Raw genomic sequence first — 25849 nt, forward strand, 5'->3', positions numbered from 1 at the left:
AGTTTCAAAACTCCTTAAGAGCAGAATCCTGAAACAAACAAAATAAAATTAATAATATTTCTAAACCAGCACTAGAAAGATAAAAAATATACAAAAATGTATAAAATTTAAAGTGTGTGTAAATGTATTTCCTTTAAAGTAGTCTTACACATATCAGTCTATTATTTGCAATGTTATTCTGCTCTTTAGATCTGTAGCACATAATTCCAAAGGATTTTCAACTCAACATAGAACAGGAATTAATCAGATCTGTTCCATTTGTTCCAGACATTAATGCTGAGGCAAAGAAGGAGCTAGCACAGATCAACCACAAGAACCATTTCAAAATATATTTATTTAAGTAAGATATACCGTACTTTTCATTTAAGATTTAAGATCACAAAAAATGGCAGTAATAGACTATCCTAATGTACATACATTTATTTTCTTGTGATTTTTGTTTTTAGTATATGTTGATACAAGGCCAGGATGCAATGCCCTGGTTACAATGACATAATAGCTTGCTCTGCAAGCAGTCCTGTGTTCAATATAACTATTTGTGATAGTTTTATTGTCATTGGGAATACTCACAGAGGGCGAAACTGTGATACTCTTACCCACATTAGGAAAAAGCTTAGTCCACAAGCAGGCCATTGACCTCAAGGCCCAACCTGACCCACAATCAGTAGGAGATTTAGCTTCAGAAATGCAAGATAAGTGGCAAAAAACACCAACAGCCTTTTCTCTATAGCTTCTTTTGCTTGAAAATAAAGATAGTTTACCAAGAACTGCTATTTAGATATAACTATATTTATATCAAGCCAAGACCTGTGTAATTAGTAATTTATTTATTGTGCACTTCAGCACAGTTTTAGTTTAAAAAGGCAATGAAGAATCTTTGGAAAAAGGATTTAACTTGAAGATATGGGTCCAGAATCAAAACTGAAAGAGTCTGGATCACTTGATGATTACCTGTTCTGTCCATTCCCTCTGGGGCACCTGGCATTGGCCACTTCCAGAAGACAGGATACTGGGCTAGATGGACCTCTGGTCTGACCCAGTATGGCCATTCTTATGTTCCCTTCAGTGGGAGTTTTACCTCAGTAAGGCCTGCATAACAACTGAGTAAGGACATGAGGATTTGGCCCTCTTGCGAATAATTCTGTAGTTCTTGCTAGCAACACTATGAGATGCAGGGAGGTCTCTGTTCACAGAGAAATTGCATTTACATGGACTTTGTATGAAGAATTTCCTAATGCAGATGTTTTGATAATCTTTTTTCTTTTTCTTTTAGCTCTTGTACAAATATCCACAATCACTGTCCATTGCTCCAATGTGTATCTGTTTGGTGTGCAAGAATTTGGCTCAACAATACTAGGGAGTTCAGAATCAATTAATGCTCTGGTAAATGATCCGGAGCTTTTGTCTGAATTGTGATTGGCACGCCTGACTAGCGGAGGAGGTGCACAATTGGCTTTAGGTCGCCATGACACTTGATGCTGGGGTCATCTAGCCACCACTGTGGTCTCTAGCATAAAATAGAGCAGCCTGAGAGGATCCAAAACATCAGTTCTCATTCACAAAGAGCATGGAAGCCAAATTAGCCCTGGTAGACACCTCCAACCACTACCCACCATCTGAAAGAGCAGGCAAAGAGGAAAACATGCAACACAGTGGGGCAGAGTTAAGGTTTGTGTGAAAAGCGGGGGGTCTTCAGCTTTTACAAGGGGAAGGCAGTTAGTACTGGGGCAGAGTTAAGGTTGATGCTGTACTATTAGAAAACAAGTTCCTAACTTTTGTATTTAAATTTTATCATTTAATGTTCTATTAATGATATTTTTAGTATAGAGGGTGTTTTTGCAACTTTAACTGTGCTTTAAAAAATGATGTTAAAGACAATTGCAAATATTTTGTGGAAAACAAGTACTCTTTTATGTGGAGATTCTCCTGAGATGTTTGTAGATGTCTTGTCACAAGCTGTGAATATTTATGAACTTATACATTTTCTTTACAACTTGTAACTTCTTGCAGACATTCACAATTGATTTACTAGTGTGCAAACATTTCATATACTTTCATGTACATTTAATAGAAACACAGGATGGCCATAGTGAATCAGACCAATGGTCCATCTAGTCCACTATCCTGTCTCTCACAGTGGTCAGTACCAATTGGTTCAGAGCAATGTGCAAGAAGCCACTTTTGCACACCTCTTCCTAAACTGGAGCTGGAGCACAAACGCTGGGCTCCATTTTACATTCTTTCTTCATACATAGGACTCTCCATGCCTCTAATCATTTTAATTTCCCATCTTTTGGCCCCTCTATTTCTGTTATATTTTATTTGAGGTGGGGTGAACAGAACCAAACACTGTATTCACAGTGAGAAAATACCATCAATATATACAATGGCATTATACTATTTTCTGTATTTTTTCTGCCCTATTCTTTAGTCAGCCAAACATTTTATGTGCTTTTTGATTCCTGCTGTAGACTGAGCACATGTTTTCACTGAGCTGTCCACAGTGACACCCAGATCTTTTCCCTGAGTGGTTACAGTTAATTCAGAACTCAACAATATGAATGAGTGGTTAAAATTATTTGTGCAGATATTTATTGCCTTGTATCAAAAGTGAATTTCATTTGCAGTTGTGCTGTCCAGTCTATTCTAAATAATTTTGTATGGTTTGCACATTTTCATTATAGACAACATTTATTTTCATTCTGTTCACCCACCTTTTCCAGATCATTAATAAATATATTCAGTATCACCTGTCCTAGTAGGTCTTTGTGGTACCCCAATGTCAACATATTGCCAGGCTGAAAATTAACTATTTATATTAGTCTTTGTTCATCTATCCATAGATTAGATTCAGAAATTGTAAAGCCAGAAGGGACAACTCTGACCATCTAGTCTGATCTCCTGTATAACACAGGCCATAGGACTTCCCTGAATTAATTCCTGTTTGAACTAGAGCATATCTTTTAGACAAACAGCTAGCAAAAGTACATCTACATAAGCTGGGAATCACATCCCTGGCTCAGAGTGCAGATGTAGCCCATGACTACTTACTTTCCTGAACAGTGTCTTGTGGGGCTTTTTAAAAGTCTAAATAAATTATATCTACAGTTCTCCTCTATCTCCTATTTTGTTGACATCCAAATAATTCTAATAAATTAGAGAGATAATTTTCCTTTACAGAAGCTCTGATGGTTTTGTCCCTTTCATGTCGTATTAATCTAGGTGTTTTGCAACTCTCTTCAGTGTTTGTTTCCTGGGATGGGCTACCCAGGAAACCACAGGGCAGTAAAAGTGAAAATGGCATATCTGAGACTGAGTTTGCAATAAGCAAATAAGATCATATCACAACTACTAAGTGCAGCCCTGTCCATTAGAGAAAGAGCTTCCTAGTACAGTAGTCATTTCACCTCCCAAATACAATTTTCTGAAAAAAATATTCTTACCATTATGGACAATAACTCTGTATTTTCTGTCCAAGCAGAGGTCGACCTGCCTTTGCCTGATAATTCTCTGTACCTCAGGTGACAATCCCTTCGGGTCCCGGGAGAACACAAAGGAGTAACTATCAGCACAGGTGCCATCATCATTTAGTTGGCGGCAGGAGTAATGAAGTGCATAAGTGTCATAATCTGTGTCGACCACCCAGTGATCATCATCTGGAAGAAACCATAGGGAAGGAGCAAGGAAGTTATAGAGGTAGCAGGAGACATTCACCTAGAGAGTATTTTGCATTTACTCAATCACAGAAGAATTCCACACACTTTAGTATTAATGCTGGCAAACGGTCCATAATGGGCCTGATCCTGACAGGTGCTGGACACCCACAATACTTAGTGAAATATTGGGAAGTTCCATGCTCCTGGCACCGCTCAGGCTCAGCCCCAAGATGCTAGCATCACCACAACATGTGGGATGCATTTAGTCAATTAGATTAAATAAATCAACAGGAGCCAACTGGCCTGAGTAACATGAATTCAACCTTTGGCTTCTTCTTGGCCAACAGGCGGGAAGCTCTCACTCAGGGAGAAGTGTCATCTTGAAATCGTATTGACCCTTTTAAATATCATTCCTGGCTGCTTGACATTCAGTTAACCTGGAAAGAACCTGCCACCTACCTTAGGACGTGTGTCCCTCAGGATCGTTCCAAGTGCCATACAGTTTGTGAGTCCACCCTTTAAAGGGGAGGCAGTCTCGGCCAGCAGACTACTACCAAAACTGGCATTGTGTTGTCTCTGCCACCTCCACAGCCCAGCAGTCATAGCCATACTGTGGGTCAGTACCTGTGCAACCTGCCTTTATAGTGGATATTGGATTGTATTATTTTTTAAATACATATTATAACTAAAGATAGGTCTGAGCTGCAAAGCTTAGACGTGGATGCAAACTTTCCCAATATACAGGAGCATTTGGAGCTAGGGTCTTGGTTCAAGCTTATTTATAACCAAAATAAGGTGTGATGAGGATTTCCAGATATTACTTCTCTCACAAAGAAGCAATATGTATTTTAAAAGCATGCAGTTTTAAAATCTTAGACAGAACCCCATATAATTCTGCCTATTTGCTTCATTTGTGTGATCTGAATTTAAATCATGGAAAACTATTGCCCTTACAACCAGACTTCTTTTGCTTATATTTCAGTGACATTACAATCCTTTCACAAGCAGTGTTACAGTGTGGAAGTTGAACAAACTGAACAAATTCTTTTGTATTATTTTAAATAAACTGTGACAATGTAAAGTAAAAGTCCACTAGGTTAGGAGGGTTTGCACCAACTTTAATTTTAAACTAACTTGGTAGAAGTTTGGATCTATTTTAGGTGGGAATAATGGCACCTCGGTCATTTTTAATTTAAATGCTGAAAAACATGCATTGCAGCTCTTATCAGGCAGAATAAATCCATGACCTTTTAGACCATGCAAGCCTCAGGAAACTGCAAGTGCTGATTCTGTGGTGGGACTGATTGCTCTGGGGCAAAGGTTAGTCCCATTTGGAAGGTCAAAAAGAAAAAAATAAAGCCTCTTCTGAGTGAGCTGTGGAGCTGGCAGTGGGAGGACAATAAAGGAAAACTCCCATACTTCACAACTCACCATCTGGATCCATCCATCACCTGCACAGCCCACAAGTGTTTCTTCACACAAGGAGACAGATAGGCTCTGGGGCCAGTCCAAGGAACAGAGTTATTTTCCAAGCAATCTCAGAGGATGTCTCCTGTATTACCCTCTCAGCCCTGCCACCAAAGAAATCTTACCCACTTCATCACCATTATGATGAGGGGGTTTTTCCAGAGTCTGAGTCCTTTCCCCTTCTGCAGCCACAGTAGAGAAGTCACAAATACTGTTTTCACCTAAGTCCTATTTACACAGCTATTACTATCGCTGAGGTTCTTTGCTTTTAATTCCTTGGTAGGGAAGTAGAATTAAAAAAGCAATAGATATTCTGAATCTTAAGGAAATTGCCATCACCAGGCCTTATCATGTAGATCAAATATGAAGCCTAAACTAGTTGACAACATCCCTTAATGTAACATTTTAAGTCTGTAATAAAACTAAGAAAATATAATGTTGGATTCTGTGATGCAGTGCATTGCTTTACCGAAACATGGGAGAAATTTAACAACAAAATAAAACTACTTGGGAACTTTCTTTATACTTCATGGCAAATGCTTCTGTCTAATGGGCCTTATTTTTGTGTGTATAGTGGTGCAAACGCTCTTTTAAGGACTGAAAACATAATGTTTAAAATGGTCAGCCACAGGGTAAAACTGGAGAAAATAAATATGTTCCTGCTGGTCATGCACCAGATTACTCACAGCTCTCCTAGTCACGTATCAGGGGGTAGCCGTGTTAGTCTGTATCTACAAAAACAACAAGGAGTCTGGTGGCACCTTAAAGACTAACCGATTTATTTGGGCATAAGCTTTCATGAGTAAAAACCTCACTTCTTCGGATGCATAGAGTGAAAGTTACAGATGCAGGCATTATATACTGACACATGGAGAGCAGGGAGTTACTTTGCAAGTGGAGAACCAGTGTTGACAGGGCCAATTCAATCAGGGTGGATGTAGTCCACTCCCAATAATAGATGAGGAGGTGTCAATTCCAGGAGAGGAAAAGCTGCTTCTGTAATGAGCCAGCCACTCCCAGTCCCTATTCAAGCCCAGATTAATGGTGTTGAATTTGCAAATGAATTTTAGTTCTGCTGTTTCTCTTTGAAGTCTGTTTCTGAAGGTTTTTTGTTCAATGATAGTGACTTTTAAATCTGTAATAGAAGGACCTACTACAGGACAGGCCCAACAAGGACAATAACAGAACACCACTGGCCATCACATACAGCCCCCAGCTAAAACCTCTCCAGCGCATTATCCACGATCTACAACCTATCCTGGAAAATGATCCCTCACTCTCACAGACCTTGGGAGGCAGGCCAGTCCTCGCTTACAGACAACCCCCCAACCTGAAGCAAATACTCACCAGCAACTACACCACACCACAGAAACACCAACCCAGGAACCAATTCCTGTAAGCAAACCTCGTTGCCTACTCTGTCCCCATATCTACTCTGGCGACACCATCAGAGGACCCAACCACATCAGCCACACCATCAAGGGCTCATTCACCTGCACATCCACTAATGTTATATATGCCATCATGTGCCAGCAATGCCCCTCTGCCTTGTACATTGGCCAAACCGGACAGTCCCTCCGCAAAAGAATAAATGGACACAAATCGGACATCAGGAATGGTAACATACATAAGCCTGAGGGTGCCACAGGACCCTCTGTTGCTTTATACATAAGCCAGTAAGTGAACACTTCAATCTCCCTGGTCATTCTAGTCACATTACCTTCTGGAAAGCTTTGTTTTCCTACCACAGAAACACTTTAAGCTGTATTTGTGTGGGAAAAGTATATCATCCTGGTGCCTCTTAGGTTTCTTATAAATGTGTATTTGCTAGGCATATGCAAAGTATCACAAATCCTAGTCACAATTTGCAGTTAGAATTTCAGACCGTTCTCAGCTATTTAGCATTTAGTGTAACAATTAATGCCTCTCTAACCTCCCTACATCCACAGAAATGAACATGGGGGGGAGGGTGGGATGTAAGGGGGAGAGCTGCCATCTCCAGTTTCCACACCTCATGGACTTCCTCCTCAGTATTTGGCCTCCATGGAGTTGAAGGAGGTGGTGCTGGCTAGCTGGGTTCTGCCAGATTCTCCTTCTCCCTCTTCAGGAGGACCAGAGTTTGCAGCAATGTATAGTACAGTGCTCCCATCTCTGCAGAGTGGGCATCCAGCAATCAGGGAAATCCCTGGAAGTATGGCTCAGCAGTGAGCTGGCAAGAAAGTGGACAGCAAGTCAGAGGCAAGTGGCTTCCTGAAGATCCCCTGAGAACTGTGTGTTTTTAGGGTGGAGCCCTCATCTCTTCCAAATTCCATCTTCTCCCAGTGGAGCTATTCCATGGAAACTTCTCGAGTGAAGAGTGCTGGAGTTTCTACTCCCCTGCGTGGGTTAATCTCACACAGGGGAGAATGGGAGTTGAGAGTTTGCTTGTCAAAAAAAGAGGAAGTCCCTGTGTTCACAAAGTATCCACAAAGGCTAAGAGCTGCAAAATCCTCCTCTACCAGGTTGTTGTTGATGACTAAATCTGAAGTTAGGCTTTTTCAAGAAAATTAACACATTCAAATAAAGAGCAGATCTGAACTAAAAAGAGCTCATAATCTTCTCAATCTCCTTCTACTCCTTTCATGTGATGACTCTAGTCTATATTATGGGGCTTGGAAAGAAAATAAATGTATGACCTTTGCCATGCAAAGACCTTGACATCAACCAGCTAACACATGTGAAAACTAGAAACTGCCTCGTTCGCTCTAGGATTTTACCATGTGGCAAGTACCATGTGTTAGCTAACACGGCTAAAAAAATCCCTTATTTCCCCCCTGTAGATGCACCAAAAGTGACAAGGGCTATCATGCAGCCCTAGGTCTCCTGCTTCAAAAACACCCCACTACTTATTAGTACTCACTTCCCTTCTGGAGAAAAGAGGCTACACCCCAGTACTTCATCTTGAACTTGGCAGGATCCTCAGTGTCAGTGAAGGAGCCAATCATGTCAGCACAAACATCCCAGTTACTGCAAATAGAGTCAGACAAAAAGACACCGAGTTCAAACCTGGCAGCCTGGGGGGGGGGGGCAGATAGTGATGAACATGTGGGTACAAGGAAGGGTTAGAGCAGCGGAGAGCACAGCAAAAAGTCAGGGCTCTGGGGAACTGGAATTGGAAGAGAAAGAATGGTGCCAGGCACCTTACTTAAACAGCCGGACTCTGCCCTTGGCGGTGGCACTCATTTGTCCATTCTCATCTATGGTGAACTGGGCTACCACATTGTCCTGCAGGAACAGCCCCTCAGGGTCTTTTTTGGCCATGGCGTACCAGGTGCCAGTATACTGCAGGGAGAGGAGAGAGGCTCTGGTTAGGTCTGGGAAGTATGGCAGTCCCAAGTGTGGGGAAGACTATAAAAGCTGGATCTACCTGGACCTTGCAGAACTTTGCTGATCTTTGGCCCCAAGCCTCCAAATCGTACCATCAAATTAGAGAATAAATCCAGCTGCTCCTACCCCACCAAAAACAATTTGGATACAATGCACCAAGGAGCACAAGCACCACAAAGGTTCAGATTCAGCAGCTGGACCTAGCCAGGTTTTGGCCCCAATCCTCTGAGTTCTAATGCTTAAAAAGAGAACAAGGATAGCTGCTCCTACCGTACAAACCAATTCTATACCTTGCTATGATAATAGAAATAATCAGAGTAATAATAATGTAACTTGGCACACGGCGGGGGGCGGTGGGATTTTGCAGTGGAACTAGAGCAGCTGAACTTCTCTCTTCTGGTAGAGTTTTTGAGTTTGGGATTTTTCAAATAGCTGGATCCAGCAAGCCCAAGGCTCTGGATGAAGGGGGAGGGGGTTTATGGTGCTGCTGGTCCCATTTGTAGCAGGGGCTAGATCTTTTGCTGCATGCAGAGCTGCTGCTTTCCCCCTCTCTTTAGAGCACACCCTTGTTCTCTGTTTAGGCCTTTGGGGCTCTGGGCCACAAGCTGCCTGTGCCCAGGTGCAGGATCTAGGTTTTGTGGTGCTCTGCACCGGAGGCTGGGTGTTTAGAACAGGAGTGGGCAGACTGGGTCTCTATTTTGATAGTACATTTGGGGCCTTGGGGTGAAATTTGGCAAGATCCAGAGAGCAGGGAGGGGAGCGGACACCTACGCGAGCCTTGTCGAAGTTCTCTTGGACTCTGAAGTTGCTCACTCTGCAGTCCCGCTCCGCTCGGCATCCACAGCCCAGCAGGTCCAGGGCCACTAGCAGCAGCCAGGCCAGGAATCTCCCCGTCTGAGCCATCCTACTCCTACGCAACAGCAAACAGAGACAGACCAAATCATCAACGGGGGGGCCCAAGGCATACCGGGTGTCCCCAAGCTGCTCAGAGGGGCCCCCAAAGCAGCAGTGGGGTCCCCCAATGCCCTCACAATAGAGTACCCCCAGCACATAGGGTGGGTGCTCCCCAAGGCACCCAGAAATGGGGCCCCAAAGCATCCAGAGGGGCCCCCTCAGTGCAGATGGTGGGGCGTCCCCACTGGCTCACTGCAGGAGGGCTGCAGCATTTCTAGCCACATCCCTGAGCGATCCGAATCATCACACGCGGCGGACAAGAGAGGCTTCCCCAGCTGGAAACGTGTCTCTTACAGAGCAGCGCAGACCCCCGCAGTCAGCCGGTCTCTAGCCCGAGCGCTCGCACAGGGGAGAGGAGGCGACCGGAGGGCGCAGGGCTGGGAGCGCTTTATACAGCTCCGGGGTGGGGGTGGGAATCTGCTCTTTCGTAACTTCGCGGGGCGAAAGACTAACAAGGGGAGTGGGGAAAGCTGATCGATTCCAGCTAGGCAAGGGGGCCCTGCGCAGCAGGCTCTTGCGTAACAACGGCCGAGCAGGCAGAGGTAACCCAGGCGATCTTTAACCCCAGCCCGGGGAGAAACGCGTTTGCTGTATCCCACAACCCAAAAGGCAAGACCCCAAATCGGGAAGTGTGTGTGAGAGAGAGAGAGGTGCCAGCTGTCCCTATTTTATATTATATTATAATCATTATTATTGAACTACACTATCATGTCCCACTCTGTCACTCCAAAGTCCTGCTTCTCCAGTGTACCCTGCGGAGTTACAGCTTGTGGCTTCATTTGTCTCCCCCAGATTTCCTGTTTCTACCCTTCGAATGCTGGCAGCCTCGTGGTAAGTGTGTGAACGTTCCACGCAGATAGCTGTTTGTTCCAGAGCCCCAGACCTTGCTGGTGCCTGAGAACCCAAGCCCAGCTTCCAGGAGCTGTCCCGAGCTACAGCCTGAAAGCCTTCCATAGCCTGCTCCAGAGTGCAACAGATGTGTGCAGCTGCAGCCTGGGGACATTTTTGGGGTCCTGCCTTCAGAGGAGGCAAAAGAACACCACTCACTTCAGTCCTAACACAAGCCTGGTGGGGATGCACATGATTGTGAATGTGCTAACGTTTGCACACACCACTCGGGTCCCTTTCTACGTAAATGATGAGGCAAAGTTCCTCCAAAGTTTCTTTCTTGGCAAACTGTTTTTAGTTATATAAAAGATTATTTTTCTCCTATCCAGGCAAGTGGTGGTGCCTCTTGGTCAATATTTGTTCTGTAGTTTCAACATCTTTAGAAGCATTAGAGAAACCCTGTTAAACATTTTCCAGCTATGTGACTCAGAGCAGGGTAGAAAAAATCATTCGCAGCAGCACCAGTTCACATATTCACTTCACTTCCGTGTTTTTAAAGAGTAAGGGGCTAAGGCTGTTAGTTGAAGCCAATGCCAAATGTCCATTCATTTCAGAATTTTAAAAAAAACTCATTCAGATTCAGAGCTGCTCAACAAGAGGGGGGGAAAGTACTTTGTAAAAGCACATGCTGGAGAGAAATAGGGCACCTAGTCCAATAAACATGTCCTTCCCCTGAAGCTTATCTCAACCCTTCAGTTTCCTCTGTCTCAATAAAAATATTAAGTTATGTGATTTAATTTGTTTTTACTGTTTATCTTCCTTCTCAAGTTCTTCCATATAGGTTTTAGAGTGGCAGCCGGGTTAGTCTGTATCAGCAAAAAGAACAGGAGTACTTGTGGCACCTTAGAGACTAACAAATGTATTTGGGCATAAGCTTTCGTGGGCTAAAACCCACTTCATCAGATGCATGTCCAAATAAATTTGTTAGTCTCTAAGGTGCCACAAGTGCTCCTCGTTCTTTCTTCCATATAGTAACTACTGATCTAGTGGAATAGTTTGCCTGAATTCTTTGTTTATGCCCCATTTCCTGATTCTCAGGCTGAGATATTTGTTGTTTGGACCCTTTGCACTAAGAGCAATTTGTTTTGGTTCTCTTTCTCAGATCTCATCCTAGGTCAGTTCCAAGTTGCCTCTATTGAGAATAAGTTCGAACTCTTGAAGCCATTCCTCATAACAAATATTCTTACAGTGCTATAATACATTAAACTTGTTTGTAGTAAGACCCTATAAAATAGTACATGTAACACATACAAAGGTGCTGTATATTGTAATGTCAATGAGCAAAAGTTTTCAATTTAGAATGATATTTTCAGTGCTGCCTAAGAAATTTGGACCCATTCAAATTAAAGAGAACTGGGCATCCATATCCCCTGGGCAGCTTTTAAAACCTCTCCCTTAATTCCTGTTAATACTGATGGGAGACAGTTATGCACATATAGCTCTAAGAGAGATGGATACACATAGGAGTCTCAGATACATGGGTGCACAACTCCATATAACTGATCTGCTTTGTCCATCTTCTAACAAGATCAATAGCAACAATGAAGAGGGGTGTAACTAACTTTATTACCCTGGATAGCTCTATGCTGTTTATTTAATGTCAGATAAAACATTTCTATAATTTCTCTCTGGCACCTTGCTAAGCACTGTTACCAGCAATTCTCTTGATTCTGACCTCTGCAAAATCTGTACCCTTATTTTTAATCCCAAATCATTTTTCAGGATCAGGTCTGTGCCTTTAATATTACACTAATATAATTCCCCTTTGAAAACATTATAACTGGAATTTTCAAAAGAGTCTAAGGGAGCTGGGCACCCAAACCCCATTAAAATTCAATGAGATTTGGGTACCTAACTGCCTCAGGTTCCCTGCCCTTAGAGTTTATTACACGTATGCCTGGCATTTTTATAGGCAACAGGCCCAATCCAGCTTTTGCCGAGGCTGCCAGAGTATCATCATCAGCCACTGTCCTGACCACACCCACAAGCAGGATTCAACATTGCAAAGATAACCCTCTGCAAATTAATGTTGACTCAGTTAATGATAATTTACACTAGGTTGGCCTGCGAGTTTGATAGGAGAATAGCTACCATCTTTCAGCACATTCCAACCAGTTCCATATATCCACAGTGTAGCACTGCAGGTTTTATGTCCACTCATGGAGGGACACAGATCATGTGAACACAGATCATATGAATGGAAGTGAATGGCTCATAGATTCTTGGAAAAGCTTAGGAGGAAGAAAAAACATTCTTACAGCTCCAATACGATGTAAACAAAAGAACTATTTATAAAACTCAGAATACATTTACAAAATTTATAGCAGATCAACGTGAGTAGGTAGTCCAACTTGTGCTGTTTCACTAGCTGATTCTTAAATTTTGACAGCATATTGTGAAAAGTATGGACATTTTGAAACCAGTATGTATTTTTTCAGCTGCATTTTACTGAGAAAAAAAGTATTCTAACTTTAAAGTTAGTAAAGAGGGGGAAAACGAGAATTTCTGGCACTGATTTTCCATTAAAATGCTTTCCCCATGAATAGCCTGTAAAAGTAATTAATATTTTCCATAATGATAGTAACTATGTTTTCCATAATGACAGTGACAGTAACTATAGTGAAAAGGTCAGATTTTTAAAGGAAACTAGAAAAGAAAGCTTTCGCTGTATGATTTATTTAGCTTCATTATGACTTTATAATGAAAGAAAATTAGGAAGGAACAAGAGAGAAAATAACTATTAAAACATTTCTAACACTGCAACATTTAAGTTTAAATATTGAAAAGACTAGAATTTTATTTATGGCAACATAGTAAGATTTTAGTTCTTAGGAGAAAGTCTGGCTCAAAGTATTGGCAATAGGATACAGAGCGTTTAGGTTAAGTCTTGTCCAGCTTGATACAGATAGAAAGACTTTTTGTTCCCATCTTCTGGTTCTTTGTTGGCTAGTTATTATTTATTTCTAGGGCCTCATTCACAAGTAGCAGTGTGCAGGGCACTATCTCCTGAGATCAGGTCCTTTCTAACAAGAGACAACAAATGACATGAAATGAACCAGTGATCTCAGTGTACTTTGTAGGACACAAACATCCACATCAAGGTCACAATTGCCCCACCTCCTCCAGTTGACAGCAGTTAAAGCATACAGGCCAAGGACACAGTGGGCTGAAAAACGTTATTACTTGCACTACTCCTGCCTGTGTATTTGTTTTGTAGTTAAAGGACTTACAGCTTCCAAAAATGACAACCTGACTCTTTGCTTGAGCACTAATTTTAGCTCAGAGTCTTCAAAAAGAGTAATTAAAATAATTTGGTTTTTAATATGTTAACTGCATTTTCAGCAGCAAAGTGGTCTCCCTTATAAAGATTGTGATTCTGTGCTCACAAATTTCTCTTCTAGATTCCTTGAGAGAAAAAGGGTTTGTGTCTGCTTATAAGTCTGCTTTTAATGGGCTCTACCATCTCCTTCCTAGATTTACTTCTGAGCAGACAAGAAGCAAACTTGAGATAATTCATTTGCAATAATATTTTTTCCTTCTGAACACTAAACACATCGCCCAAATCCATCTGTCCTGGTTTATTCGTCATGCTGACTATGACAGTTAATTTTCCCTTGGTATATGGAATACAGTGCTATTTATATTGATGAAAATGGAATTTTCAGGGTGGGAAAATTAAAATATACCACATATTGTCAATTAAGTGGAAAGAGAGGCTTTCAGATGCTTTTGTTTTTATTTCTTTGTCTTCTGCATCAGAATTTTGTTTCCTGGGCAAGTCCTTAGAACCTGTCTAGAAACCCCTGGGAACCCCCAGTTCCCATTTACTCCCTACACACTCAAAAATTCCAATATCACAACACATTGTTCTTGCAGCAAATGAGAGAAAGAGATGCATCTAGTGCCAGACAATGTCTCTTCTGAGCTGGTCAGACACACTCTCTCCCACCACAGACTCAGTATGCTGCTTGTGCAGTACATCCAGGCCCTGCCACTCTGGAGCAAGGGACCAAACTCAAGACTCAGACTTGGATGCTCTATGTGCTGAAATAGTATGCTTGTGCTAGGCCATGAGAATGGCCTTTTTACAGTCAGTATTAATTTTTTTCTGGTCTATGTTTATATAAGGATCCACAACTGCATTAAGCTAAGATAAAATAAGAAAAGCGCTGTGTGTCTTTTCTTCTAAGAGGTCAAATGCAGATTAATTTAAAACAGAGTTTAAATTACATTTAAAACAAAGTTACATAAGTGTATGGGAGTTCTCCAAGGAACAAAGCCAAGGAACAAACTCTTCTCTCAGAGACCACTAGCCCATCCTAGTCCTAGGGGGCACTGTGCTGCAGAAGAGACGTAAACGCAGGTCCTGCAGACAAAAGATCTTCACAAGAGTGGGGACTTTAATCCCAGTGTCCTGGCCAATACCAACCTGGGGGACTCCATTCCAATTACGTACTGTTTCCCTGCAGCTTCACTTAGATAGGGTAGTCCTCTTCACGTTGTACCTAAATTGTTCTGTAGTATTAGTCTATGTTTGGTATTAAACAGCAACTACATTTAATCCCAGAAGTGGATGTGTTTCAGTGGAGGTGTGTGTGTGTGTGTGTGGGGGGGGGGGGTTTAATAATTCTCACGTATAGTTTGCATATCTGTTAAGTTTGTGAAAGTGCTTTAGGATGTTTCAGAATAAAAGGTGTTATATATGTGGGAAGTTATTGTTTATTATTGCATTGTTGTTATTATTGTTTTATATTAACAAAATAAAACCCATAAAAGGCAAAACCAAGGAAAATGAGGGTACTATATGGGATACAACGTCAGCAATTCAAAGTGAAAAATGTTTCCAAATGTGTTAAATCTGGTTTACCATTGTTTAGCTACATGTGGTTTATGTAGACAAGAGGAATTGCTGGCATCACAAAATCCCAGCATTTAATTTCTTTCTCTGACTGGCAGAGCCATTCAGGGAATGGAGGTGGGGCTTGGCAGCTCTAAACAGACTGATTGACAACAAAGCAAGATTTGCTTTTACATAATTAAATGTGGGAAACAACTGAATCAAGGTTTATCATTAGAATACTTGGTTGCTTTTTAGCATTTTCCTGCATAGCTGAGTCAATTGTTTCCATCTATAATAATCATTTCAAAAGCAAGTATGTTTCATCATACTTTTCCTGTTCTGATCCAAATTGACTAAATAATAATATGATGCTGCACTTTTACAGCATCTTCTAGGCAAGGAGATCAATGCACTTAACAAACATTAATGAATAAAAACTCACCAACCTTTGGGTGAAATCTTGGCCCCATTGATGTAAATGATAAAACTCCCATTGACTGCAGTTGGGCCAGGATTTTACCCAAAATCCTTAGGAGAAACGTATTATTATTATTTCTAGTTTATAGCGTCTATAGTATCTCAATCACGTCAAGAACGAAGGGCTGATGCTGCAATCCTTACTCGTGCAAATAACCCTTATTCACTGAAGCCAAAGGGATTACCTATGTGCAGACTACTCGCATGTGTATAGTAGTTGCAGAATCAGGCCCATAAGTGTTGGCCTAATGGAATTACTCTGGATTTATACTAGTGTATCTGAAATGAGAATTTGGCTCCCAGTGTGCAGTTTACATCACTGTTCACATAATTGCTGAATAGTTTATGTTTATCTTTTTGGCAGCCCAAGAAATGGTATTGGATAATGGCATTTAAGAGTGCCACAGCATCATGAACTATAGCAGAGATGACCTGTACCCGCTGATTGAGGGGGGGGGCAAGTGAGGGCAGCAGCTTTAGCAGAAGTTACTGTGCAGGCTCAGTCCGTGTGACTCATAGGATCTGAATCCATTTCAGTAGGTAGGATAATATTTACTGTGACAAACAAATTAATATTCAAACCAGAGAAAGTAACCATCAACAACCACTGACTAGTAACATCAGTAAGTGCCTGGACAAATCAAGGATCAACTTCTTCCTGGAAACCCTTTCTGTCCTCCTGCTTTCCAATGGATTTCCATCTATTGCACTATAAGTAAGCACAAACAGTATTCAGTGTGTGAAACTGTCAACAAGGCATATTGTCCTGTCAAGATAGTATCAAAGAGCATCTCAGAAGTGCTGGCAGGTGAATTTTTCCTGATAGCAGAAAGCGAAGTTGTATCAGTGAGTACTTTTGCTGCTTATTAAATGATTGTCATTCAATTTTCTCACAATGCTTTCTAGGGGGAGCTTTGCAGTTAGCACTCTGGTTAACTGACAAGTTTAAAATCTATTTTTTAACAGTTCAGTGTGAGAGAGAAAGAGATGAACCAGGTGAGTTTATTTGCCCATTGTTTTAAAATCATAATGTGCATTACATGTCATAAAGCTGTTTTGGATCAAGAGATTTATTATTGATTTTAAATGCTCTTTAGATTAGATAAACATGCATGCATACAATTTGCCAGAGAAGAACTAGAAAGAGAGAGAGAGATTAGATAAAAAATGGTAACAATAAATACGGTAGATGTTTTACAAAATGTTAATCACTATTTTTTTAACCTGGAGTTTAAGACCACATGGCAAATTTTTAGATGCATATTTTGTTAATATTATAATTGTTCTTGTTGTACCCTCAAAATAAAACGTACAAGCTTTTCTTGACATGCAATTCTTTGGAGATATTCCTCTAACAAAAACTTTTATACATGGTACCCGTCAGGTGAATTTTAGCTCTTGTAAAATGTTTTACAAACATTAGCTACTTAGTTGTTGTAGCATTGTTGAACAGGGGCTGCTAACAGGGAGTTTCGCAAGGGAGTTCTCCAGGTGAAGGAGGAGCTAATACAGCATCTGTGGGGTAAGTGACTGTCTGTAGTGTGTGTTTGTTTGTGTTTGGGGGTTACTTGCTGTGTGCTGAGCTTGTGTTTGTTTGTTTGGTTGTTTGAGGGACCGTGTGCTCTGGCTGGCAGTTGGAGGCAGGTTTGAAAGCTCGAAGCCTCTGGTAATTGGCTGAGCCTTACTCAGTGGGCGGGGCATTCACTCAGGCCAGGGCTTTATAAAGCCGCGCACAAGCGACCAGGGAGCTTTGCGACCAGGGGCTGCTAACAGGGAGTTTCGCAAGGGAGTTTAGAAGGGGAGTGGGAAGGGAGTGGGAGTCCCTCGCCAGCCGTAACCCCATCCCCGTGGCCCCCCCCTAAAACCTATAAACCAAACCACATTCCAAAACTTCCTTCTGTAAACCACCCTTTCACTAACTAGGATACAATGCAGGCAGAAGCCCAGCAGCAGAGTGGGGGCTATCCAGTTTATTGCACCGACTGTTGCATGTATGATTACCTGCCCTGTGGGCGGGTGGCGTATGTGTGCAGTCGGTGCAAGGAGCTCCTGGCCCTCAGAGACCATGTGCGGACTTTGGAGGCCAGGGTGGCGGAACTGGAGGAGCTGAGAGAAGCAGAGAGGTATGTTGATGAGGCTTTCCGGGACACTGTAGAATTGTCCCACCTCCGCTTAGACAGCACCTGTGCTGTTAAGGAGGAAGAAGGGCCCAGGGAAGTAGAGCAGTCAATGGGAGCAGAGGGAAACTTTCCCGTAGTTGGGACCCTCCTTCCAGATGGTTCTGGGGTTGCCTCTCGCACTGAGGTTGCCTCTCCGGGGGAGGGAACTCCAGTTTCTAGGAAAAGGCAGGTGTTAGTAATGGGAGATTCGATTATTAGAAATGTAGATAGCTGGGTCTGTGATGACCGGGAGAACCGTATGGTGACTTGCCTGCCTGGTGCGAAGGTTGCGGATCTCTCGAGGCATCTAGATAGACTTATGTGTAGTGCTGGGGAGGAGCCGGTGGTCGTGGTACATGTAGGTACCAATGACATAGGGAAGGGTAGGAGAGATGTCCTGGAAGCCAAATTTAGGCTGCTAGGGAAGAGACTGAAATTCAGGACCTCTATGGTGGCATTTTCAGAAATGCTCCCAGTTCCACGCGCAGGGCCAGGTAGGCAGGCAGAGATTCAGAGTCTCAATGCGTGGATGAGACGATGGTGTAGAGAGGAGGGGTTCACGTTCATTAGGAACTGGGGAAACTTCTGGGATGGGAGGAGCCTATACAGGAGAGATGGGCTCCACCTAAACCAAAGTGGAACCAGACTGCTGGCACTAAACATTAAAAAGGTTGTAGAGCAGTTTTTAAACTAGGAGATGGGGGAAAGCCGACTGCTGCAGAGGAGCGTGTGGATCGGACACAGACTTCCCTTAGGGGAGAGTCTGATGATAGAGAATCTCCAGGTTATAGTCAGGAGCAGAGGACTGAAAAGTATAATGGAAGGGCCGGATCAGATGATAAACAGCCACATAAAAAAGAATCTGGCACATCAGAAAAAGACAGGCTAATAAACAGGGACAAGTTTTTAAAGTGCTTGTACACAAATGCCAGAAGTCTAAATAATAAGATGGGTGAACTAGAGTGCCTTGTGATAAAGGAGGATATAGATATAATAGGCATCACAGAAACCTGGTGGACTGAGAGCAATCAATGGGACACAATCATTCCGGGGTACAAAATATATCGGAAGGACAGAACAGGCCGTGCAGGGGGAGGAGTGGCACTATATGTTAAAGAAAGTGTAGATTCAAATGAAGTAAAAATCTTAAGCGAATCCACAGGTTCCATAGAGTCTCTATGGATAGAAATTTCATGCTCTAGTAAAAATATAACATTAGGGATCTATTATCGACCACCTGACCAGGACAGTAATAGTGATGATGAAATGCTAAGGGAAATTAGAGAGGCTATCAAAATTAAGAACCCAATAATAGTGGGGGATTTCAATTATCCCCATATTGACTGGGAACATTTCACTTCAGGACGAAATGCAGAGATAAAATTTCTCGATACTTTAAATGACTGCTTCATGGAGCAGCTGGTACGGGAACCCACAAGGGGAGAGGTGACTCTAGATTTAATTCTGAGTGGAGCGCAGGAGCTGGTCCAAGAGGTAATTATAGCGGGACCGCTTGGAAATAGTGACCATAATACAATAGCATTCAACATCCCTGTGGTGGGAAGAACACCTCAACTGCCCAACACTGTGGCCTTTAATTTCAAAAGGGGGAACTATACAAAAATGAGGGGGTTAGTTAGACAAAAGTTAAAAGGTTCAGTGACTAAAGTGAAATCCCTGCAAGTTGCGTGGGCCCTTTTTAAAGACACCATAATAGAGGCTCAACTTCAATGTATACCCCAAATTAAGAAAAACAGTAAAAGAACTAAAAAAGAGCCACCGTGGCTTAACAACCATGTAAAAGAAGCAGTGAGAGATAAAAAGACTTCCTTTAAAAAGTGGAAGTCAAATCCTAGTGAGGCAAATAGAAAGGAGCACAAACACTGCCAACTTAAGTGCAAGAGTGTAATAAGAAAAGCCAAAGAGGAGTTTGAAGAACGGCTAGCCAAAAACTCCAAAGGTAATAACAAAATGTTTTTTAAGTACATCAGAAGCAGGAAGCCTGCTAAACAACCAGTGGGGCCCCTTGACGATGAAAATACAAAAGGAGCGCTTAAAGATGATAAAGTCATTGCGGAGAAACTAAATGGATTCTTTGCTTCAGTCTTCACGGCTGAGGATGTTAGGGAGATTCCCAAACCTGAGCTGGCTTTTGTAGGTGACAAATCTGAGGAACTGTCACAGATTGAAGTATCACTAGAGGAGGTTTTGGAATTAATTGATAAACTCAACATTAACAAGTCACCGGGACCAGATGGCATTCACCCAAGAGTTCTGAAAGAACTCAAATGTGAAGTTGCGGAACTATTAACTAAGGTTTGTAACCTGTCCTTTAAATCGGCTTCGGTACCCAATGACTGGAAGTTAGCTAATGTAACGCCAATATTTAAAAAGGGCTCTAGGGGTGATCCCGGCAATTACAGACCGGTAAGTCTAACGTCGGTACCGGGCAAATTAGTTGAAACAATAGTAAAGAACAAAATTGTCAGACACATAGAAAAACATAAACTCTTGAGCAATAGTCAACATGGTTTCTGTAAAGGGAAATCCTGTCTTACTAATCTATTAGAGTTCTTTGAAGGGGTCAACAAACATGTGGACAAGGGGGATCCGGTGGACATAGTGTACTTAGATTTCCAGAAAGCCTTTGACAAGGTCCCTCACCAAAGGCTCTTACGTAAATTAAGCTGTCATGGGATAAAAGGGAAGGTCCTTTCATGGATTGAGAACTGGTTAAAGGACAGGGAACAAAGGGTAGGAATTAATGGTAAATTCTCAGAATGGAGAGGGGTAACTAGTGGTGTTCCCCAAGGGTCAGTCCTAGGACCTATCCTATTCAATTTATTCATAAATGATCTGGAGAAAGGGGTAAACAGTGAGGTGGCAAAGTTTGCAGATGATACTAAACTACTCAAGATAGTTAAGACCAAAGCAGATTGTGAAGAACTTCAAAAAGATCTCACAAAACTAAGTGATTGGGCAACAAAATGGCAAATGAAATTTAATGTGGATAAATGTAAAGTAATGCACATTGGAAAAAATAACCCCAACTATACATACAACATGATGGGGGCTAATTTAGCTACAACGAGTCAGGAAAAAGATCTTGGCGTCATCGTGGATAGTTCTCTAAAGATGTCCACGCAGTGTGCAGAGGCGGTCAAAAAAGCAAACAGGATGTTAGGAATCATTAAAAAGGGGATAGAGAATAAGACTGAGAATATATTATTGCCCTTATATAAATCCATGGTTCGCCCACATCTCGAATACTGTGTACAGATGTGGTCTCCTCACCTCAAAAAAGATATTCTAGCACTAGAAAAGGTTCAGAAAAGAGCAACTAAAATGATTAAGGGTTTAGAGAGGGTCCCATATGAGGAAAGATTAAAGAGGCTAGGACTCTTCAGTTTGGAAAAGAGAAGACTAAGGGGGGACATGATAGAGGTATATAAAATCATGAGTGATGTTGAGAAAGTGGATAAGGAAAAGTTATTTACTTATTCCCATAATACAAGAACTAGGGGTCACCAAAAGAAATTAATAGGCAGCAGGTTTAAAACAAATAAAAGGAAGTTCTTCTTCACGCAGCGCACAGTCAACTTGTGGAACTCCTTACCTGAGGAGGTTGTGAAGGCTAGGACTATAACAATGTTTAAAAGGGGACTGGATAAATTCATGGTGGCTAAGTCCATAAATGGCTATTAGCCAGGATGGGTAAAAATGGTGTCCCTAGCCTCTGTTCGTCAGAGGATGGAGATGGATGGCAGGAGAGAGATCACTTGATCATTGCCTGTTAGGTTCACTCCCTCTGGGGCACCTGGCATTGGCCACTGTCGGTAGACAGATACTGGGCTAGATGGACCTTTGGTCTGACCCAGTACGGCCTTTCTTATGTTCTTATGTTCTTATGTTCTTATTCTTGTCAAATAGGGAAATAGTGTCATCCTCATTTTGCAGATGGGGAAACACGCAGAAATGTTAAGGCCCAGATTTTTAAAAGTACTTAGGTGTTGTCCTGAGCATTGCAATGCCTGACTGATTTAGGAACATAAATCTCACTTTCAAAAAGGGATTTAGATATTTATGAGCCTTAATCTAATTGATTATTGATGGGATTTAGGCTCCCAAGTACCTAAATCACTTAAAAATGAGATTTAGACACCTAAATCAGTTAGGTGTTGTAACTCTGAGTGCAGCAATGGCTAAATACCTTTAAAAATCAAGGCCCAAGTGTCAGTGCCAGGATTACAATGTTGGTGTCCTTTGCTGTCAGTCACATGCTTTGTCCATACACTAATTTGCATTACATGCTATTGAGTAACCCTCACTAGTGAGCAAAGACTACATTGCACCGAAGCCATCTCAGTTGTAGGCAGCCAGCTGGGAGAAAGTCTGCAGCAGCTGCTAGTGCTGCCAGTGGCAACCAAGCAAGACCTTTAACCTACAGCAGCAAATTATTCTAGTTTCTCCCGCCCAAAAACTGAGGGGACCTACAGCCATTGGTTTGACAGGTCCCCAAAGGTAGACAATAGCGGTAGAAGGGAACCATGAATAACCCGTAACCTTCTGGAAAAGTCTAACTGATAATATTTTTAAAACTTTGTAAGGGAAAGGGCTAAACTTTTACTTTAAAAAGAAAAATGAAAGCTGAGATTAGCCTGTGCATTGTTAGGCCCTCAAAGTGTGGAGGAGGAGGACAAGTGGAACCAGGCTTTGTAGGCTACAAAAGTTAGCACTGTTAGGGACACAGGCCTGACGGGCATAATTGCACCATGTAAGAGGATTGTGGCTATTATGTCAAGTGTCATGAGTAAAGCCCTTATTTTTTAATACCAATTCTTTGATTATTAGAAAATGATTAAAATCTATCAGATAAATTACTCTATATGGCAGAATCCTGGGGATTAGATACAAAAATGCTCATTAGCTTTATTTTATCCAGCCCCATGCTGGTGCCCTAGTGTTCGCTCCAGGATATTCTTGAATCATTGGTCCAATACAGTTTTCTATTATTCAAGTGATCAGAATGCCATGACTTAATTTGGGAGGTAATTCTGCACTCAGCTAGACCTCACACTTAGGAAATTATTCCTTTTTCAGAGCCTAAACTTTCCTTTCTTTAATATTATGCCATTCCATTATGCTTAGTTATGCTGCCTTGGATTGCCTTAAAAATTCCATTCCCACTTTGTATTTAAACCTTCACATACTTGTAGGTGGTTTTCATATCCCTCCTATGTTCATTTAGGCAAGCAATGCAAATTTAGCCCCTTGTAAATCAATTCCCCTAGCTTCTTAATAATTTTATCTTTGAATTATTCCAATTCGTAGACATCTTTTTAGCATCAAGGTGCCAAGAACTCAAACATAGCATTATAAGCGTGATCTCACCAAACAAATGTAGATAGATTATTAATATTATGACACTAGTCCATGCCATGGTATGTCGCTATATGTAGCACAAAAGTACTTTTTTTTTTTTTTTTTGCTGCCGTAGAACAATGCAACTTCATTTCTAACTTGCTGTCCATGATCATACCTACATTTTCTTCAGCATTAGTACTTTCCATATATTCTCCTTTCATTGAATATCTATGTTTTGGCTAATTCTTATCTAGATGCACTATTTTGCATTCTTCTGGCGTGAATCTCATTTTATTATATCTTGCCCATATTTGTAACCTCTGTAGGCCCCTTTGTATTTGTGTCTTCACTTGTGTTCACAAAGCCTCTCCATTAAGTATCATGTGCACATTCAATTAATGTGATATCTATCTCTTGTTCTGGGTTATTAATAATGTTACATAAAACCAGGGTTAGCACAGATTCTTTTGGCACCTCACTGGACATATTTTCCCGGCTCAATACATTACCATTTATCATTGTCCATTTACAGACAGTCAGTATTGAAGTGCATACGACAGCACTTGTATAATAGCTACTCCATCTACTTCTTTTCATTCCGTGATTTCTTGCCTTTTAGCTTTCCCTAATTATGTTTGTTCTAAGGATTAGAAAATATATCTATAGGAAAGTGAAGCCAACATTTTTTGCTACATTATTTATTTTCTTACTGTGTTGATGCTTTCCCAAACATATTCTAATGTTTTACAGATTTCAGAAAAATGTGCTTCATGTGAATCTTGTGATTTTGGGTTGCACTAGTATTCTGCCAAATTGTTACTAAACATTTTTTAAAATTATAAAAATTTCTGAACATTAATATCATGGATTAATCATATCAACCTAGTATATCCAGACAGAGGCCACAAAAATACATATTTTGGAATTTTTGCAATTAAAGTAAACACATACATGTATGTTTGTTTTGAAACTCTTAGATGAATTAACTATATTAACTACTGTCAACATGGAGATATACCACACTCAGACATAAACACTGAGTTGAATGGGAAACCTTATAAATACCTTTGGCATTTATATGCTACTTGAATCTATTTAAATAACCACCTCTGTCAGTTATCCGTCTTAGGAATTTCCATGGACTGTAAGAGCTCAGGACTAGCATGCAACTAAGAACTATGCCATAAATAGTTTTATGTGATGTAGTAACTGTAAACGTCAAAGGTAGGTTACGTCATACATGATAAAATAACAAACCACGTATATGTCAGAATTACTTTGAAATAGCAACACTGTCAACGTCAAGCATGTGTATTTTTTCTGTTCATGTTGCACTGAAAGTGATTATGCTGAGTGAACTTCTAATGTTAAACCTCTCTGTATAATAGTGTGAACATTTAAATCTCATATTCACTAAAAATGTGTTCTTTATTGACACCTTTTAGGAAGCTTGACAGTAAAATCCTATATTAGGAGATCTGAGTATTGGGAACATGTGCAGATTTTTTTAGGTATAACTTCTTGTGATAGATACATACAAATGTGGGACTGTATTACTAAGAAAAAATGTTTTAAAATTGTAGAACTGAGAGAAGGAATGGAGGATCTGTAAAAGAACCCAGATGCTTTATTGGGGTATGATGAATTTAATGCATACATATACACTGAAGTCCTGGGGCTCCTAAACATTGAAGCAGTTTAATTTAAAAATCACAATAAAGAAGTATAAGGCGCTCAAAAAGCATCATTAGGTTGGTGTTTTCCTAGTTATAAATAAGTGACTTCAGAAAACAAGTAACAATGGCACAAGTAAAACAGGCTTAATAAAGCAGTTAGTTAAAAAGGAAGAGTTTGTTCCAAACCTAAGCACCAATAAAGAGTTTTTACCTTGATGCTATCTCTTTCTGTATGTTTTCACAAACACTTAGCAGAAAAAATTGCAGGTGCCAAAGTGAATTGAATAAAGAAGATCCTTTGCAGTTATCAAATAATTTAAAGAAAGGTCAACCAAATTGCATCTGAAATGAAGGATGGTCTGAATCTGTGATCTCATGCAACAAACATGATTCATTATTTGTAGATAAGTAGATGTATGCCATAGAATTTAGCAGAATTACACTAAGCCAGTTTAGCTGTTATCAGCTTAAAAAATGGGGACACAAGTTACTAGAGTTAATTGTAAACTGTCACAACTAAGGAAAACTATCAACTACTAAAAACTAGCAAAGGCACTGCATACACCATATAAAATTAGTCTAAAAGGAAGCTAAAAGATTTGAACTGTTTTTCTTAGGCAATTAAAAAGCACACAAGTCCTATCAATTAGCCTATAATAAAAACCAAAGCACAATATTCAAGGAGCTGACAGCCCCAGAAAGCAAACAATAATAAGATCACAAATAAATCAGTGTTATCAAAAGCAGACCAAAAATCTAAACTCAAACCCCACTTTGGGGGATAATACTGTGATCGAATCTCCTATATATTGTGTAAAAATATATTCTATATAGGAATAGCAACAACATGGGACTGTCAATGATGCAGGCAACATACTCAACTACTACTGCTAAAATGTTTGATCTTCTAGGCTTTAGCAGCCTCAAACCCACCTCACCTACCCACCCATCCTCCCCCCACCCCCCAAAAAAACAAAACAGGGAGAGTCACCAGGATGATGA

General features: G+C 41.0%; 1 protein-coding gene across 1 annotated transcript; it reads right to left on the minus strand.

Annotated features, from left to right (window-relative positions):
- On the minus strand, positions 1 to 9392 carry RBP4 (retinol binding protein 4). The gene is made up of 5 exons (XM_065408412.1): positions 9261 to 9392; positions 8308 to 8444; positions 8023 to 8129; positions 3444 to 3656; positions 1 to 28 (listed from the first exon to the last, which is right to left on the minus strand). Exons 1-5 carry the CDS (start codon positions 9390 to 9392, stop codon positions 15 to 17), a joined length of 603 nt encoding a protein of 200 aa, XP_065264484.1. The 3' UTR covers positions 1 to 14.
- Positions 9393 to 25849: the final 16457 nt, after the last annotated feature.

This window comes from Emys orbicularis, chromosome 7 (genome assembly GCF_028017835.1).
Source record: "Emys orbicularis isolate rEmyOrb1 chromosome 7, rEmyOrb1.hap1, whole genome shotgun sequence".
Lineage (NCBI taxonomy): Eukaryota > Metazoa > Chordata > Testudines > Emydidae > Emys > Emys orbicularis.